Source organism: Oncorhynchus gorbuscha, linkage group LG25 (assembly GCF_021184085.1).
Source record: "Oncorhynchus gorbuscha isolate QuinsamMale2020 ecotype Even-year linkage group LG25, OgorEven_v1.0, whole genome shotgun sequence".
Classification (NCBI taxonomy): Eukaryota; Metazoa; Chordata; class Actinopteri; order Salmoniformes; family Salmonidae; genus Oncorhynchus; species Oncorhynchus gorbuscha.
This window is the reverse complement of record NC_060197.1, coordinates 8546353-8565405: the sequence shown is the minus strand read 5'-3', so window position 1 is coordinate 8565405 and position 19053 is coordinate 8546353. Positions and strand designations below refer to the sequence as shown.

The window sequence follows — 19053 nt, the reverse complement described above, 5'->3', positions numbered from 1 at the left end:
TCCAGAGAAACACCCCAAATACAAGTGTGCTAATGTAACAGGGTTGGTTATGTTTCCACTAATCTCTAAAGAAATGTGTGTTTAATGTTCCAGCATTCTTATTGGTTAGTTCAACTCTGATGACAATAAGGTGGGTTGTGATTGGCCCCGCTTGCAGATAGGGGGAGATCGCGAATGTCAGGTCTTCCCAGTATGAAAATGGTCACGATCTGAATACTGTTTTCTATTTTACAATGTGTACACGTTTGCTGTACGTTACTGATTTATACATGTGTGGGTATATGGTACCTGTTAGGGATTGAGGGGCTTTCTGGGATGTGCTTTGGCATATGATTGCTGTATATAAGTGTGTTAGCGAGCATACACCGATGTAATGGTCACATAAGCCCACTGCTAACACATGTTGCCATCGACAGCCATCAATATCGTTAAGCCCGGAACAACTAACGTGCTGTTTCCCATTTAACAACGGCAGAAATAAATGATGCTCAAGCGGGACCACTGGTGGAAGTGATTTACTTTGAGAAAACACAACGCAAGGAGAGTACGATATACATCTGTTACACTAAGCTTGTAGCGTCATGCCCAAGAAGACTTGAGACTGTAATCGCTGCTAATGGTGCTTCAATAAAGTTCTGAGTAAAAGGTCTAAATACTTATGTAAATGTCATAATTATTTTTTTTATTATACATTTACAAAAAATGCTAACATGTTGTTCTTTGTCATGTGTTATTGTGTGTAGATTGAGGGGGAAGACTTTTTAAATCCATTTTAGAATAAGGCTGTAACGTAACAAAATTTGGAAAAAGTCAAGGAGTCTATACTTTCCGAATGCACTTTATATACCCATTGATTTTTGAAGAATACAACTTAATACATTGCTCATGAGCTTAAGTTCATGACTTATTACCCCATCAGAAATACAAATATAAGCTTGTTTTACACCATTGTAAACAATGTATAGCCTCAAAACATATCATTTGTATCTCATGGATGGCCAGTCCTCTGTCTATGAATTTTAGAGTAGTTACATTTCTCCAGTCCCATCCCATCAGCTTTTTACCAAATCAGTAGCAGCTTTGTAATTGTTTCAACTGCAGAATGCCCCTTTAAACATTTACATTCTGTCACAAGAAGTGCCCAATCGATGTCCTCTGTGAGTCCCTTGACCATTGGTGCATCTCAAGTATCTACCTTTCCAAGACCCTTCACCTCACCCCCTCCTAAGGGCATACATTACATTACATTTAAGTCATTTAGCAGACGCTCTTATCCAGAGCGACTTAAGACAGCCCTGCAGTATCCCTTCATCTGATCACGACAACAATTACATTTACATTTAAGTCATTTAGCAGACGCTCTTATCCAGAGCGACTTACAAATTGGTGAACAATCAACAGGGATTTCGTTTCAAAATGTCCTCCTCGAGCATGTGTTCTGTGATGGGTTCAGGTCCAACTGGGGGCAAGTTTAACACCTCAACCATCCACAGGCTCCCTCTCCAGCCCAGAGGCTGCTGACCCTTCACATGCCATGGTGGGCCAGCCCAGCAGATATCACTAATCATGGGCCTTCTCTGCTTTGTTTGTCCACACAGGCTTCCGTTTCTCTATGAAGGCCCGTATCCCCTCCTGTCCGTCTCTGAGAGCCAGGTTATCCACCATGACACGAGAGGCTATAGCGTAGGCCGCATCCCGACCCTGGGCCATCTGTCTGGGAGAGGAATTCAATTATGTATAAAACTACACATGTACACTACCGTTCAAAAGTTTGGGGTCACTTAGGAATGTCCTTGTTTTGAAAGAAAAGGGGAAAGAATTGCCCATTAAAATAACATCAAATTGATCAGAAATACAGTGTTGACAGTGTTAATGTTGTAAATGACTATTGTATCACCAAATGGCTGATTTTTAATGGAATATCTATATAGGCGTACAGAGGGCCATTATCATCAACCATCACTCCTGTGTTTCAATGGCACATTGTGTTAGCTAATCCAAGTTTAGCATTTTAAAAGGCTAATTGATCATTAGAAAACCCTTTTGCAATTATGTTAGCACAGCTGAAAACTGTTGTTCTAATTAAAGAGGCAATAAAACCGGCCTTTAGACTAGTTGAGTATCTGGAGCATCAGCATTTCTGGGTTTGATTACAGGCTCAAAATGGCCAGAAACAAATAACTTTCTTTTGAAACTCGTCAGTCTATTCGTGTTCTGAGAAATTAAGGCAATTCCATCTGAGAAATTGGCAAGAAACTGAAGATCTCGTACAACGCTGTGTACTACTCCCTTCAGAGAACAGCACAAACTGGCTCTAACCAAAATAGAAAGACAAGTGGAAGGCAACGGTGCACAACTGAGAAAGAGGACAAGTACATTAGAGTGTCTAGTTTGAGAAACAAACGCCTCAACTGGCAGCTTCATTAAATAGTACCCGCAAAACACCAGTCTCAACGTCAACAGTGAAGAGGCAACTCCGGGATGCTGGCCTTCTAGGCAGAGTTGCAAAGAAAAAGCCATATTTCAGACTGGCCAATAAAAATAAAAGTTTAAGATGGGCATAAGAACACAGACACTGGACAGAGGAACTGCCTAGAAGGCCAGCCTCTTCACTGTTGACGTTGAAACTGGTGTTTTGCGGGTACTATTTAATGAAGCTGCCAATTGAGGACTTGTGAGACATGCGTTTCACAAACTAGACATTCTAATGTACTTGTCCTCTTGCTCAGTTGTGCACAGGGGCCTCCCACTCCTCTTTCTATTCTGTTTAGAGCCTGTTTGCACTGTTCTCTGAAGTGAAGGAAGTAGTACACAGAGTTGTATGAGATCTTCAGTTTATTGGCAATTTCTCACATGGAATAGCCTTCATTTCTCAGAACAAGAATAGACTGACAAGTTTCGGAAGAATGTTCTTTGTTTCTGGCCATTTTGAGCCTTTAAATCGAACCAACAAACGCTGATGCTCCAGATATTCAACTCGTCTAAAGAAGGACAGTTTTATTGCTTCTTTAATGTTTCAGCTGTGCTAACATAATTGCAAATGATCAATTAGCTTTTTAAAATGCTAAACTTAGATTAGCTAACACAACGTGCCATTGGAACACAGGAGTGATGGTTGCTGATAATTGGCCTCTGTACGCCTATGTAGATATTCCATTAAAAATCAGCTGTTTCCAGCTACAAAAGTAATTTACAACATTAATGATGTCTCCACTGTATTTCTAATCAGTTGATGTTATTTTAAAATGGACAAGTTTTTTTTTTTTTTTCTTCCAAAAACAAGGACATTTCTAAGTGACCCCAAACTATTGAACGGTAGTGTTAAGGGAATTTTTATCAATAATGACTAATTATGTATACATTTCAATCAGGACTGACCAATCAGAATACTATTATGTTTCTGTATATGTACTAATCAGAATACTATTATGTTTCTGTATATGTACTAATCAGAATACTATTATGTTACTGTATATGTATGAATTTTCTTTTAATCCTAGTACTGAATATAATGTGTGTAAATATAATCAAGAATTAGAACAATGACTGTCTGTTCCTTGGTAGAAATGAATTAACTATATCGCCAGACTGGCTAGAATGCTTATCTACACAGGCTGGCCTTGGCTCTAGACTGATGTGGGAAGGCTTGAGAACTATACAGCCTTTCTACCAGTGTCAAGAAGAGACGGAACATTTAGAAAATGCTGACGTCATTTTCAGTTTATAATCTGTGGTAAAAATATATCATGAGCAGTACTCACGAGAATAAACGCAGCTGGTTGATTTCAAAGGCTGGTCTCTGTCCATTTTATACCAATAAGGGTCTTACAAACTCTTATGAATTGACAGAGTGATTCATTTTAATTGGTTATTAAAACAGAGGAAATTAATTCCTGTAACAAGTGTATATAGTGTTTACCTTTCAAGAGGAAAATGAATGACTCTTTCGCTGTGTATCAGTGGATATCCACTCAAACCAACAAAAACATGAAAATGTAGCAAACAGGGAATGAATACATGGTAGGCAGAAGGGTTGAGTGCTACAGTTTGGTAAAACATCTGTGGAGTAAGACACACACCTGTGGAAGGTGGCCTTGCCAAGGGCTACAACGGGCCGACTGGCCTGACAGACCCGCCGTGCGATGGCTAACGTCTCGTGCTCTAGACGCTCCTCAGGAACCACCTTGCTGACCAGCCCGTGCAGCAAAGCATCCTGAGCCGAGATCGGGCTTCCTGTGAACAGCATCTCCATGGCAACCTGTAAAATATCAGAATATATCAGTGTTCCACAGAGTGTGTTTGTGTATGTGTGTGTTTACCTTCTTGGGGACAGCTCTTCCTATTGCCACGGCTGGGGTTGAGCAGAACAGACCCACGTTGACCCCTGGCGTGGCGAAGGTGGACTTCTCCGTCACCACAGCAATATCACAACTGGCAACAAGCTGGCATCCTGCTGCTGTGGCAACCCCATTCACCATGGCAATCACAGGCACAGGAATGTCTTGTATCAGGGTCATAACCTTCAATAACAACAAGAGGAATGAGTGTGTACGTGGATGAGAATGTGTGTGTGTACTGTATGTACACAGCCAGAGTCTACGGAGGACAATCACACTTGACTCATTGCCAGTAATGATGATGATGATGATGTGTGTGTACAGTATATTTGTATACAGTACGACAGTGAACCACACCTCTGAGCAGGCCTGAAACACCTTGAAGTGGTAATCTCTGCCCTGTGCTGACGTCAGCTCCTTCAGGTCATGCCCAGAGGAGAACACTGGACCCTTAGCTGAAACACACATAACACAATACAACAGTCTTTATGAAGAGGGGACCAAAGGGGGCCACATCTGATCATGGATCAGCACTCTGGTGGTATCTTGCCTGATATGACGATGACTCTGAGGTCGTCGCTGTCGATGTCAGCCAGGATGTTGCCTCTTAGTGATTCCAGCATGGACAGAGACAGGGCATTCCTCTTCTTCGGGTTGTTCAAGGTTATACTCCTGCACATGTAATTACACTGTTACAGTAGCAAGAATCATTTGAAGGGGAACAAAAATCTATGCACTGTACCGATCAATGCACTGTGTACCTGAAGCATAATAGTGAGATTTTTATAGGACTAACTACTTACTAACGTTAGTTAGCTAGATACACCAATTAACGTTTCAGGTGATCCGTTTTGCATTGAAGAGATGGAAGCGCGTGTCCAAAATTGACAGCTTCTATACAATTCGCGCGACATGGGCACATTTTGAGAAGAGGCGCTCGACAAATGCAGTTCTTTGACCCCACAGGAATCAAACACCGAAAGAGTGGTCAAGCTAGCGAACTAGCTTTGTTAGTTTGCTGACAACTTGCATACCTTATTCCATTGTTTTGCTGTCTGACAGTCAATGGCTCCGCCGGAATTTGCGTACAAAGTGACTTTGACCCAACTAGAAGTGTAAACCTGCTGAGTTGGACAATATTAGCAGCACGGTAAAACAAATTTCGAGCCATGTTTTGACTGCGCTTGCATCAACATTTGGGTCATAGGATGAACACCAACATTGGTGTATAGCGCCTTCTACTGTTTCGGGGTGAGAACTCAAAACGGAAACATTGTCATTCTTCCCTAAGGGGTAATGGATAATGACTTAATTAACTGTATATTGACTGCAACTACTGCGTTTATTATGTCATAACACAATACAATTTCAGAATAGCTGTTTTATAAAAAGCGCATCAATGCAAAATCACAAACTATCCAAATTTGTGAATTCATATTTCACATTTCTTCGTCCTAACCATAGGATTCAGTGCCTATTTGATGTCCTAGACGTAAATGTTCTACATGTATTATATAAGGACACAACTAACCGCCACTGCTCAAGAAATTCCTGGTTTACGCAACTGTAGCCTACCAGGTGTGCTCTGCGCCTGCGTACTAGTCTGTGTGGCACTTTTGCTCTGACGCGACGGGCTGGCTGTCAAGAAGGAAACGGGCATCCTTCTGAAAAATCCGAAACACGGACACGAACAAAAAAAGGAGGATAAAACAGACTAAATTAGTATCAACTACTTGATACATGTAATTCATTATTAGCGCATTTCGCCTGTATAGGTAATGTTTTTTGTTCTATTACCCTGTTTGTTTAGCTAGCTTGGAGGTACTAGCCAGCTATGTTAGCTCGCGCTAGCATCCAATATGCTTATGTAGCTAGATTGCCTTGCCAGAAGAACATTTTGACAAATGTAATGACTGTTAAAAAATAATAATATATATATATGTATACAATATTTACAAGCGGGATAACGCAGTTATTCTTCACTTCCTTATCAATTTCGCTTTCCAGTTTGTTACCCATTCAATTGTGGTTCAAAGTTAGAAAATATCTATCCACCAAGAAGCAAGACTTAAGGTAACTTAGTGAGATCTTTTAGCCTGGTTCTGACAAGACTGACAGATATACGGCGATCCAACACCTCAGCCGTCTGTTGCCGTTGCTGATGCCATATGGCCCTAGCCAATGTAAAAAACAATGCTAAATTATGGAACTATTCAAATGGCATAGCTTGCTACATTTTCCAAAATGTCCATTTATCTGAGGAGAACGGCTGTGCTGAATTACATTGGCCAGAGAAGCAACCAGCAGCCTACTATTCACCGATGCTTATGTATTTCACTGTTTCAAGACTTGGTCATAAGCAGAGTTTATGCTATATAATTTAAAATAAAATAAATCATAGACAGGACATATGCACTTTGATATCATATATGTGCAGGGTTTTAGAGACATTCAAACAGACATACAATAGGCCTACCTGAAAGCAACCAGATAGTGGGTTATTACTCAGCATGCATTGTGTAGACAGCTCCTCCCCTCCTTAGCCTCAGGGTCGTTCTGAACATAACAGCACCAAAACAAGCAATGTAGGCTAATGTTTGAAATGAAATGTGGTTTGCCTTTGCCCCGGGGAGAATAGCAAGCCTATCATTTGTGTTTGTGTTGCTTGCATGAGCCGGAGAGAACAGTGTTTTCAAGTCTTTCTCCTTGGCTGGTCTCCACAGGGCTGATCGTAGTGGACATGGATGCCCCTCTTCCTATTTAACCAGCCCAGCCTGCCCTCTTTCACAGTGCCCCAGCCTGGATGAATGGATATGAGACATTGTTGACCCATCAGCAGCAGTGCTTAGCATGAACATCCACACACTGGGTGATTCTCTGGGCCCTAGCCTTGCGGTGCGTATGAGCGGAGCTGCCGGTGGCTGGAGCAGTCTCTCTCTGAAGCCAGTGCCTACCGGGTGGATCCCCTCTCTGTTCCAAACCATGGTCCCTACGGGATACACCAAGCTCCAGGAAGAGCGTGGTCTGGCCATGGCCGACCTGGGTCCCAAACCTGATGGGAACGGCTACCGGCCTGACCCCCCTCACCTGGAGGTACGCCGGCACTCGGACCGGGTAGCGCGGACATCCGTTAGCCTGTCAGACGGTGGGGATGTGCGGTACTCTGAGACTGAGCCCATGCTCCCTGAGGGGACGCTCTCGGGGGAGGAGGGCGATGCAGAGGAGAAGGAGGAAGAGGAGAGTCAGAGACCCCCCACACGGAACATGCCCAAGGAGTCACCCTTGGCCATGGCGCTGCAGATCGTGGTGCCTTTCCTGCTGGCTGGGTTCGGCACCGTGTCGGCAGGGATGGTGCTGGACATAGTACAGGTGAGACTGGAATGGTAGAGCATAGGTCCTGTTGAGACTGGGGTGTGGACTAGTGCATGTGAAGTTCAATTAGGTAGAGGAGATGGATTTGGCACAGTTTAATTCAATTAGTTTGTATTGTTTATTTATGATTCCATTTCTTGTGTAGTCCAGAGTAAATGGCTGTAAGAGCTTTCAAGGGAGGTGATAAAGCGATATCTGTCTATTGATATTAAATTGTTAAAGGGATTCTCATAGCCACTCAGCAAATACTATTAGGAATAGGGTACTAGGAAGAAACCTACGACTGGAAGCTATGGCAGTTTGCCTTATCTACTTCTTGATAGAACGTTTGAATTTGAATGTGAATATTTGAATGCGGACAACTTTCCAATTCAGACAAGCTGACAATGAACAAATGTAAGCTCCCATCTGCTCTATACTAGCCGGTAGCCAACAATAAACTATTAACAATAATGACATGTCTATTGCTTTTTTCTCTCTCCCTCTCCCCCTCATCCTCTCTCTCTCTTGCCCCCCTCCCCAGCACTGGGATGCCTTTAAGTACATTACAGAGATCTTCATCCTGGTTCCGGCTCTGCTGGGCCTGAAGGGCAACCTGGAGATGACCCTCGCATCCAGACTATCCACCGCGGTAAGACACACACACACACGCTGTCTTTTAAATACTTTCAAACACACTTCTGCACACAGACACCATCAATACATCAATAAGTATTTGCACATTCTAGATACAACACACTCACACATGCTCTTCTGCTTGCTCTACAAAACCTGTTTGAGATGTATATCAAGATGGCTTCCTGGTTTAGGAGTTATGACGTCATTACTTTGAGGATTAAAGACCATCAGACATAGTAGATATGTAGCATGTAGTTATGGTTATGTGGATGACGTTGGTTATACATAGTGGTAATGTCTAGTTTTACCTGATGCCCTGCAGACTAAAGTGATGTATCATGCTTGTTGTTGTCATGCCTGGACTGGCTTTTGTTGTGATCCTCCATAGGCCATGTCTGGTAGGCCATATATCAGGTGAAATGAGACGGTAGGGAACAGGGAGGAAAATGCTAATCTTTACTATCTTGTATAATCTATTTTGCCTGGTGCCCCTTTGAAACGTCCATGCTTCTTTACCATGTTAAGACATGGTTATAAATTAAACTATTAGTCTGTGGAGTCGTGTCCACTGCTGTAGAATAGCCTCTCACCCCAGGATCTAAGGGATTTATGAGAGAAATCTGCTGAGGTAGCGATCTGTCTAGTTCCCCATGTCATGATTTCCCAGACCCTTCCTCCTTTCCCTTCAGAGTGAAGGAAGAAGGGAGGTGGTGTTTCCACTAAAGGGGTGGGCTGCAGACAGAACAGTGAACAGGCAGTTTGTATGGAAAGTTGACACTCCACCTCGATCTTAGAGCGCAAACAAGCTCAGAGCGCGAGAGATTTGAAGGAAGAGGGCAAAAGACTGAGAGGGGGGGGGGCGGGGAGAGGGTTTAGAGGGATTTATAGAAAATAACTATTGTCTTGATGGCAATAGTAGATTGGTACACTGTTATGTCTAGCAATAGGTTTTTAGATTCTGGCCTTTGGTTCACTCTGCCTAGTGTAAGAACTTGTCATATAATTGCAAAGAAAACAACCTCACTTCACCATATTTAATCTCTAACATATCTCACTTTCTCTTTCTATTTCTCTCTCTCTCTCCTGTCTCGACACTCTCTCGCACACCATTACACTCTGGTTCTCCCATCTTGCTTTCTCCCTTTTTTCCTCCCTCCCTTCCTCTCTCCCCCTATTGAAATGATGTGGGGTCGGAGAAGTTGATGAGGTGATGGGACAGAATTCTCTCTTTGTTCAGTTTGGCCCGTTCCTCCCCTGCCTCTTTCCTCACAGATACACATTCACATCATTCTGTTCGGTCTCACACAGAGAAACTCAGTGCTGTGTTTCACTTGTTCCCTCAGCTCACTCCCTGTTCACTAAACTCAAAACTGCTAAGCTCTGCATACTTTTGCTAAGAAAACAAGAACGGTCACAAACCTTCTCATCTGAAACAATGCACTCAATTGAACATTGTGTTTAGTTTAATCATATTAGTTAGTAATCTGATTAGCGGTTCTTGCAAACTGTTCAAAGTAGTTATTAATCTGTTTCTTGGGCAGGCTATTTGAGTGTGAGATTAAAGTGAATATTGAATGAGTTGACTAGCTGGTTGTGGTCTCACTGTGCAGGTGAATGTGGGGAAGATGGACTCTCCCATAGAGAAGTGGAATCTGATCATAGGAAACCTGGCGCTAAAACAGGTAAACACACACACGGTCAGCCTCATAGCGAGCAGCAATATTCCCCAAATTCTCCCGAGCCAAATTTCAGCTCAAACTTGAACGTTGTGAAAATGTAGTGCAACTTCCAGCGCGTGTTTACTGTAAACACCTGAGGCTATACCCGCTTTAGAGTGGCTTACCATAAAAAACTATGGAGAAAATGCATCCCATAAAATGTATCATGGAAATAGCTGTTCTATCATTCAGCCTGCAGTAGCAGGAAATGTGTGGTGTTCAGCATAGGCCTACATTCCATGAGACTTTTGAAAAAACATGCAGGGCTTGACATTAAGCTGTTTATCCACTTGTCCTTCAGACAAGGAGGTGACTGAAAATGTTGTGGTGTTTGACGCAAGAAACCACTTTACAAATTAAAATGTATTATTATTCCCATACCATTTATTACAGAGAATCAGACAAATGATGCTACCCTCTGCCTGTTGGCTACTTAGCTAATTCAAGCCTGTCTCAAAATACAACACTGCCCCTTTAAGACAAAACAATTCCAAATGCAAACTGAGAGCTTCTTCTCAACATGACGTAAAAAAATGGTAAGCCTATGCAACATGAACCAATTAAAAACAGTACTGTAGCAAGGAGGTTTGTGCAGTAAGCTATAGGCTCAATACATTATCACCACATATTGGCTTTACTTGAATTGCCCTGCTAATGCATTGTTGTTTGGGCCAAACATCCCTCCGCTTTCCCTTTCCTCCACTGATACTGACCAAAAAGGAGAACGTCTTCCAGCTGACAGCAAAACTCCAGTTGTACCGCATTATTTCTGCCACATGACACATTCATGTTGTTACTCCTATGAACAGAGAAAGTGAAATATTCCTGGATATTCCTGGTATTCGTTGAGTCTCCCTGTCGTCATGGTTTTGAAATATCACAGTATCAACTTTGCTGTAGCTTTTTTTTATGCCTGCTATGTTACTGCAGACACGGTAATTTGAGCAATCCGATTGGCCAGCAGTAGGCATATAGTGCACTTGATTTGCTCTCTGGGCCTGCCAGACACATGAATGGGTTCAAAATGGCAACAGTTCACCTACCCGGCGCGCAAGGCAGCTGAATCAGGTGCACCTACCGCCAAACAGCCCAAGACGAAACATTTATAAAATTAGGAACACAAGGCTTTATCATTGTTATTTTTTTACAGAAATCTTTGGCGATCGACTAGGAATGCCTTGATGAACACTGAACTTCACTCAACTTTCTAGAGCTATCTCATGCTTCCCTATAAGCTAATATTCGTGCCGGGGGAGCTGCGCGCCAGTGTTCATCTTAGAGGGAACATTGGCGAGCAGTGTTGGATTTGTGCCCTTATCTCCCTATCTGCGTAGTATGTGTACTTTTGGTTAGTACTTGTGGTAATTATTGACTGAGGGACTGATAGTGTTCAAGCACAATGTTTAATGGCCCCTTGAGGACTTGTCTTCAACGTTGATAGTGTATCATATAACAGGAGAACATTGTTAGAAAAACAGGTTTATGTTATTCCTGTTAACACTGTCCTCACACCTCTCCCTTTCTCTCATTCCCTATATTCCTTCTCCCTTTTTCATCCTCTCTTGCTCTGCCCCCCCCCCACGCTTTCCCTTTCTAGGTACAGGCTACAGTAGTTGGCTTCCTGGCAGCAGTGGCGGCAGTGGTTCTGGGTTGGATCCCAGAAGGGAAGTTCCAGATGAGTCATGCCGTGCTGCTCTGCTCTGCCAGCGTGGCCACTGCCTTCATAGCCTCTATGCTGCAGGGTACAGACACACACACACAGACAAGGACACACACATGTACTCTGATATGGAATAGGTGCAGATAGACAGTCAGTCAAAGCCCCACACATTATCACCTACTGCTGATGGGTCTCGTGCTATATTTTAGTAGCAAACACACACATGGAAGGTTGAGGTATGTGCAGGCATGTCGCCCTGACCTCTGTACCGTCTGAACCCCAGGCTTCATCATGGTGGGGGTGATCGTGGGCTCCAAGAAGACGGGCATCAACCCCGACAACGTGGCTACGCCCATCGCCGCCAGCTTCGGTGACCTCATCACCCTGGCCATCCTGGCCTGGATCAGCCAGGGACTCTACAACTGCCTGGGTGAGAGGAGGAGGGTTTGGACTAGATACATCCAGATGGAAATAAGATACAAAACCAGTCAACAAATTGTTTTACCCTCTATATTGAGTTCATAATCCTTCACTTCATCCTTCCTCTGTTTGTGTTTTATTTCCCCTTGAAAAAAGGTGAAAATGCTCAGTAAATCTGTCCAACAGTGTAAAGAAATGGTCCGTTTGGAATCAGACTGCATCTTTCAACCACTAGATGGAACTCTTATGCTGTAATTTTTTGTCTTTACTGGTAATTCATCAGAACAGACTATCTTTCTTTCTCCTCCCTCTCTCCTTCTCACACTTCATAGTCCATATTTAATATGTGCCATGCCCAGCCTCACACACGCTTCCTCACGTTACATTACTCAACACAGAGTGGACCAGCAAGCGTTTCCTTTGGAAACTGTATTTTACTAACCTTGACGTGTCTGAGCCCTATGAAACAAGCATTCATCACCAGACCAGAGACTCAAAATCTATGAAAGGCTACAGTAAAACCTCTGAGATAATTTAATAGAAGAGTTCATACCAGCTCAGTAAATCTGTCTGGCCTTGCCTGGTGGTGTAGGACAGGTTGTGTTCCAAACTCTATTCCCTATGGGCCCTGGTCAAAAGTAGTGCACTACGTAGAGAATAGGGTGCCATTTGGGATGTTGCCGCAGAGGACAGTGTCTCTGTTGTAAGGGCCAGCCGTGTCCGTCCCGTCCGCAGTGTTCTGCCTAATTGGACTAATGTGCAGTTTACTCACAGTTAAAGTTAGTCATTTTAGCCTGATGGTGCACAGAGATATCCAGGAGACTGTATATTTTCCCAAGGCCACGTGCCACAGTTGACTACTGCAAACATTTATTTTAAGACTTAAAGCTGAAACGTGGCAAGGGAATAGTGAACCACAGTGACACCCAGAGTCAAGCCTAAACCCAGGGACTGGTCGTTATACCTGTGTCATCATGACTGGGACTATTACCCAATTCTACCCACTGTGACTACATAGAGCTCCCTTCTCTGGGTTTTATATCTATGTCTTCAGGGGGTTGATGATGAGGGCCAGTAAGTGTGTAATGGGATCATGGTGAGACGAACATCTGGTAAGGAGAAGGGGATGATGGAGTTACATATCTCACTACTAGGCACTAAGCAGGTGTTTTCGCCTTCTCTATTCTCCAACATCACTCTGATTTAGTGCTGTAATAATCATTAGAGTTTGGCTAAAGAGGAAGTGTGTGTGCGCATGCAAATTTCTGTATAAAGTAGACCCCTCCAAGGAGAGTGTCTTGATAGTGAGTGATGTGTTAGATATGTCCTGTTCTGTAGCTACTGTACTGAGTCACAAATACAGCACTTCTTTGGTTTGTTATGAATCTCTGTTGTTTTCTTGCTCCCTGCTCTGTGTCACGCTGTCTTTCCTGGGGAGAGGAGGGACAGTATGTTCCCCAATGTTCTGTCAATCCTCATGCAGCTGAAGCTGATAAACGGTGTTTGTTGTTTTGTTGTTGTAACTCTCACCAGAAGGTTCACTCTGGGGATTACATCTGTTTTGAATTCTCAATTTTCCTGTTTCTCTCTCTTTCTCTGTTTCTCTGTCTCCTTTAATGTACATATCTACCTTTGCACATGTATCTGGTACTGCTACTCCCTGTATATATGCTTGTGTGTTATATATTTTTAAAATTTTTGATCTTATCCCAGGTATTTTATTCCTTTTGTGTTTAACATTCTGCGTCATTGGGAAAGGTTCTTAAGCAAGCTGTAAAGTTTGAACCAGTTGTTTTCGGCACGTGATAAATACAATTTGACTTGTCGTTCTCTCGCTCTGTTTGTCTCTGTGTGTAGACTCTCACCCGTACGTGTCGTCCCTGGTGTGTGCCTTCTTCCTGTCTCTGACTCCAGTGTGGATGGTGATCTCATCCAAACACCCGGCCAGCCGCACCCTGCTCTACTCTGGCTGGGAGCCTGTCATCACTGCCATGGTTATCAGCAGGTGTGTGGATGCACTCGCTCACTGTCATAGAGAAATAGCAACAGACGATTGTACATTCACATGATGAAAATAATGCCACATTGTTAGTGTGAATGTTCTGTGCTCTGCAGTATCGGAGGACTCATCTTGGACAAAACCGTGTCTGACCCGAACCTGGCTGGCATCGTGGTGTACACCCCTGTCATTAACGGTGAGACGCAACATCACTGACTGATTAGACACTCTGTGTGGGTTTACAATGTGGCTTACAATGTGCACCAATTTTAATGAATTTACATTCAACCCTCGTAGTTAGAAATATAGTGCGTAATGGACTAAACACAAACGTCTGTCACTGCTACTGTCAACCTCCTCCCATCCTTACCGGGGGACCGTTGCCAAGGCTGTTGCTGGCATTTTGACAACCGGAGATCAGCTTTTAATTAAACATTGTTAATGAGAGACATTTAACGCAATGGAAGGAGACTGTGTGCCTCTAATCTATGTTATTGCTGAGATGTCTACAAATCAGGAAATGGCTGGGTGATCTGGGAAGTGTGTGTGGACCACACAGACAAATGACTGGGGCTGGAAAAGGGAGGTTTCCTCACCAACCCTGTAACTATCTGTGATTTACAACACAGAGGTGGTTACTATCGTATAGGGAGGAGATGACTAGGCTGAGCTTTTCACTCTGAACGTGCACAGTTCCTCTCTTCAAAACTAGACACAGAATATAAGAGGAGATGAGTGAAGCTGGTAAAGGAGAGGAATTGGGGGAATGGGAGAGAAAAAGGAGACTGAAATGGGAGAAATGAAAATAGGGAGATGAGACGAGGAGAGGCATGCAGACAGTCTGTTGTCCCAGAGCTACTCCGATGAGGCGGGATATAGTGGGAGATGGGACCCCCCTGTGGTCTACCCTCACCCCACCCCCCTCTCCCTCTGTCAGACCCAGTGACCCAAATTACAGCAGCTAGCCCCCCTGCTGAGGTGAAACCATTATACTCTCCAGACCTCTGGATGAGAGGGATTGAGTGGTGGACTGGAGATGGTAGAGAAGTGCAGTGAAAGTGAGGGATGTTGCGGAATGAGAAGGCGTGGGGTTAGGCAGGGAGGAGTATGAGGGGGGCCAGGGCATTCTATTTAGCCGCACCATGGAGTAGGTAAATGTCAGTGGAGAGGCAAAAAAGATTGGATTAAGTGGCCATAATCTCTGGGCAGCAGGGGTGTCTGTTCTCATTTAGGCCTGCCTGATTAGGATAACAAGCACAGGAAGGGAGATGAGCCCAGCTACCACAAAATATACCCCTCTCCAAAACACAACCCTTTTGGTACTGTGCCTCTTTGGGTACTCTTTGGAATGCCCAAACTCCCTTTCTGTCTCACTGACCACATCCTCTCTCCTCTACTTTCTGTCAGTGTTGTCTGTCTCACTGACCACATCCTCTCTCCTCTACTTTCTGTCAGTGTTGTCTGTCTCACTGACCACCGCCTCTCATCTCCTCCTCTACTTTCTGTCAGTGTTGTCTCTCATACACTATTTTGGGTTGGAGTGTTTGTCTGGTCTGCCCACCTGGAAGCTGTGAGTGTTTCTACATGAGCCGTGCTGCTGGCTAGACTACTCTGAGTCACCTGTGTGTGTGTGGATATAAATTGCCTTGTCCTGCTGTTCTCATGAGCAATGTTCATCTGCTTGATACAAATTACAATCTATATGACGAAGCTGAGCAGTATTAGATGGGGCACGCTGTCAGACTTGTTATTTTTTTCCTCTTTCTCCCTACTTTCCCTGTCTGTCTATCCCCACCTCTTGTTTCTCGCTCTCTCTCGCTCTCTCTCGCTCTCATATTTATATATGCATTTTTCCCACACAGTAGTATGTATTAATTGTGGCGATGCATCACTGCTGTCTCATGCTCCTACTGGTTGAGAAGGCTGCATTCCAAATCAAAACTCACACCCTTCCCTCTGTCCTAATGGATCTAGAAGGACGTAATATGACAAACTACAGTACATCCCTGCTCTTTGGAGGGAGAGGTTGCGTTACCTCAGATCTGTGACTGGAAGGCATCAACTGTTTAGGGAAGGATACAAATCTGGGTCCTCGCATTTCTCTCACCCTCACTTCTGCTCTATACTCAGCTGCCTCCAGTCAGCTCCAGCCCTAAGCCTGCCTGTTCTGTCTGTTCTACAGGTATTGGGGGGAACCTGGTAGCCATCCAGTCTAGCCGTATCTCCACTCACCTCCATTTCCACAGTGCTCCTGGGGAGGTACCAGAGGAAGCAAAAGGCTGCTACTACCCCTGCCGCACCTTCTATGGCACAGGTAAAGCGCCTAACCAATACTCAAACTGTGGAAATATGATCTGTTTTAAACGGGGCATCCTACAGGACAGGTTGCTTAGCATAGAGAGATTTCCCATCCCTCTCGCTGTGATTTTAATACATAAATTGTACAGTAGGTGCTGCAGAAGGTACTATGTTAAGTCACTACCCCATAATTTAGGCTGACAGATACACAGGTTAGGAACCGTCTTAGCATCTGTTTATTGTTAGACTCAGTTGCACAGTTCCAACTCCTCTCGTTTCCTCTCTCAGGAGCCAATCACCGTTCGGCCCAGGTGCTGCTCCTATTGGTGCTCCCGGGTCACCTGATCTTCTTGTACACCATCCACCTGATGAAAAGCGGCCACACCACCCTGACGCCTATCTTCATGACCGTCTATCTGGCTGCCGCCCTCTTACAGGTTAGTGGTGTGTGTGTGTGATGGGGATAGTTCCTTTGCAAACTATCCATAGTCTGCGAATTCCTTTTCCAAATGTGACCTTCATCTGAGCTTGAAATTTCCCTGGCTGACATTACTTTTTATTAAAAGCAGATATTTTGCGAGACACCGCTATTATTGTGACGCTATCACAAGCGAGCTGCGTTCAGAGACCCTCTTTCACTCGGCTTTCATAACACTTCAACATAAATGAACCACACACATAATGCACGTCAGCTTAGATGAGTGCTCCTTCCTAAGTGACATTTGAAGAAAAATTAGGAGTTGCAGGAAGCCTAGTGGTTAAGAACGTTGGGCCAGTAACTAGAAAGGTGGCTGGTTTGAATCCCCAAGCCCGCCTAGGTGAAAAATCTGTCGACGTGCCCTTGCGCAAGGTACTTAACCGTAATTGCTCCTGTAGATCGCTCTGGATAAGAGTGTTTGCTAAATGACTAAAATGTAAATGTAGAAATGTGTGTATCCTAAGCATTCCTAGAGCTCTGTGTTTTTTTTCCTGAAGACTGACTTTTGTGTTTTACCGCTTTGATTGCATTAGGATCGATTTATGGAAGCAAAGGCTCATAATGTGAATTGGTGCTTTTACTATAGGTGTGCCATGGCATGTCACGACTGTCTGGAGTGAACATATTTTCTAGGTGTGCATTTTCTCTCCAACTATCTTCTTTTAAAGTTGTTTGTTGTACACAGCAAGGCCTAACTGCCACCCTGGAAGTCTTGATTCCTTGGAACTTAGCTTTGATAGTCTGGGGTCAATGTTTACTCACTACAACTGGTCTTTATAGGAAATGAAGACATACGTTAGTTGCCATTTCTCTTCAACTTCACTAGTGAGCCTTTAAACTAAAGAGGGGGAAAAAATAATATATCATAAGGTACTTTGAGCAGGAGGGTATCTGATTATTATTTTTTTTAACTAGGCAAGTTAGTTAACCTGTTTGGGATAGTGGGCAGTATTTTCACGTCCGGATGAAAACCGTGCCCAAAGTAAACTGCCTGCTACTCAGGCCCAGAAGCTAGGATATGCATGTTATTAGTAGATTTGGATAGAAAACACTCTGAAGAAGAGGTCGACCGATTTATGATTTTTCAATGCTAATACCGATTATTGGAGGACCAAAAAATCCGGTGCCGATTAAACGTCCGATTTCTTCTTTTTGTTGTTGTAATAATGACAATTACAACAATACTGAATTAACACTTATTTTAACTTAATATAATACATCAATAAAATCAATTTAGCCTCAAATAAGTAATGAAACATGTTTAAATAATTCAAAAACAAAGTGTTGGAAAAGAAAGTAAAAGTGCAATATGTGCTAACGTTTAAGTTCCTTGCTCAGAACATGAGAACATATGAAAGCTGGTGGTTTCTTTTTAACATTCAATATTCTCAGGTAAGACATTTTAGGTTGTAGTTATTATAGGAATTATAGGACTATTTCCCTCTATACCATTTGTATTTCAGTAACCTTTGACTATTGGATGTTCTTATAGGCACTTTAGTATTGCCAGTGTCGAGGCAGGTCGTTATCGCGTTGGACTAGTTAACTGTAAGGTTGCAAGACTGGATCCCCCGAGCTGACAAGGTAAAAATCTATCTTTCTGGCCCTGAACAAGGCAGTTAACCCACCGTTCATTCCTAGGCCGTCATTGAAAATAAGAATGTGTTCTTAACTGACTTGCCTCGTTAAATAAAGATTAAATAAAGGTGTGAAAAAAGAAAAGAAAATCGTCAAAATCGGTGTCCAAAAATACCGATTTCTGAATGTTATGAAAACTTGAAATCGGCCCTAATTTATCGGCCATTCCGATTAATCGGTCGACCTCTACTCTGAAGTTTCTAAAACTGTTTGAATGATGTCTGTGAGTATAACAGAACTTATTTGGCAGGCGGAACCCCGAGGACAAACCATCCAGGATTTTTTTTTTATTTGAGGTCACTCTCTTTTCAATGGGTTTTCATTGGGAATCTAGAATTCGAAGGCAGTTGCTTGCAATTCCTATCGCTTCCACTGGATGTCAAGTCTTTAGAAATGGGTTGATGTTTTTCCTTTGTGTAATGAAGAAGTAGCCCTGTTCAGAACAAGGGTCGAGTGAAGTGTACTGTTTGATAGAGGTTTGTGACCTGAAAAGCACGCTCCACTTTGTTTTCCTC

General features: G+C 43.3%; 2 protein-coding genes across 5 annotated transcripts in view; one reads left to right on the top strand and one right to left on the bottom strand.

The window, feature by feature from the left end:
- Positions 1-820: 820 nt before the first annotated feature.
- On the bottom strand, positions 821-5562 carry LOC124014038 (enoyl-CoA hydratase domain-containing protein 3, mitochondrial-like). 3 transcript variants are annotated; one of them, XM_046328700.1, is made up of 6 exons: positions 5372-5562; positions 4888-5009; positions 4695-4792; positions 4320-4520; positions 4080-4258; positions 821-1710 (listed from the first exon to the last, which is right to left on the bottom strand). In XM_046328700.1, exons 1-6 carry the CDS (start codon positions 5506-5508, stop codon positions 1677-1679), a joined length of 771 nt encoding a protein of 256 aa, XP_046184656.1. In that variant the 5' UTR covers positions 5509-5562; the 3' UTR covers positions 821-1676. The 3 variants fall into 3 exon arrangements, with proteins under 3 accessions (XP_046184656.1, XP_046184655.1, XP_046184657.1); XM_046328699.1 differs by having other exon boundaries at positions 821-1714; positions 5372-5561; XM_046328701.1 differs by lacking the exon at positions 5372-5562 and adding an exon at positions 5141-5288 and having other exon boundaries at positions 821-1714.
- Positions 5563-5902: 340 nt separating this feature from the next.
- The window catches only part of LOC124014381 (solute carrier family 41 member 2-like), a 36792-nt gene continuing 23641 nt past the window's right edge, over positions 5903-19053 (top strand). For both annotated transcript variants that reach the window (XM_046329288.1, XM_046329289.1), the window contains exons 1-10: positions 5903-6112; positions 7061-7706; positions 8233-8340; positions 9938-10009; positions 11643-11787; positions 11989-12135; positions 13983-14130; positions 14241-14320; positions 16307-16438; positions 16711-16859. In XM_046329288.1, the coding sequence (XP_046185244.1) occupies positions 7188-7706; positions 8233-8340; positions 9938-10009; positions 11643-11787; positions 11989-12135; positions 13983-14130; positions 14241-14320; positions 16307-16438; positions 16711-16859 (1500 nt within the window). In that variant the 5' untranslated portion in view covers positions 5903-6112; positions 7061-7187. The remainder of the gene's footprint in view (positions 6113-7060; positions 7707-8232; positions 8341-9937; positions 10010-11642; positions 11788-11988; positions 12136-13982; positions 14131-14240; positions 14321-16306; positions 16439-16710; positions 16860-19053) is intronic.

What these genes read in the sequence shown, in the direction of transcription:
- LOC124014038 (XM_046328699.1), bottom strand. Translation starts at nt 5,508, where the DNA reads ATGGCTCGAAATTTGTTTTACCGTGCTGCTAATATTGTCCAACTCAGC. An exon ending in TGTTTCAGGCCTGCTCAGAG is followed by an intron (nt 4,521 to 4,694) that starts GTGTGGTTCACT and finishes TTGTTATTGAAG; the next exon opens with GTTATGACCCTGATACAAGA. An exon ending in GGCAAGGCCACCTTCCACAG is followed by an intron (nt 1,715 to 4,079) that starts GTGTGTGTCTTA and finishes TTCCTCTCCCAG; the next exon opens with ACAGATGGCCCAGGGTCGGG.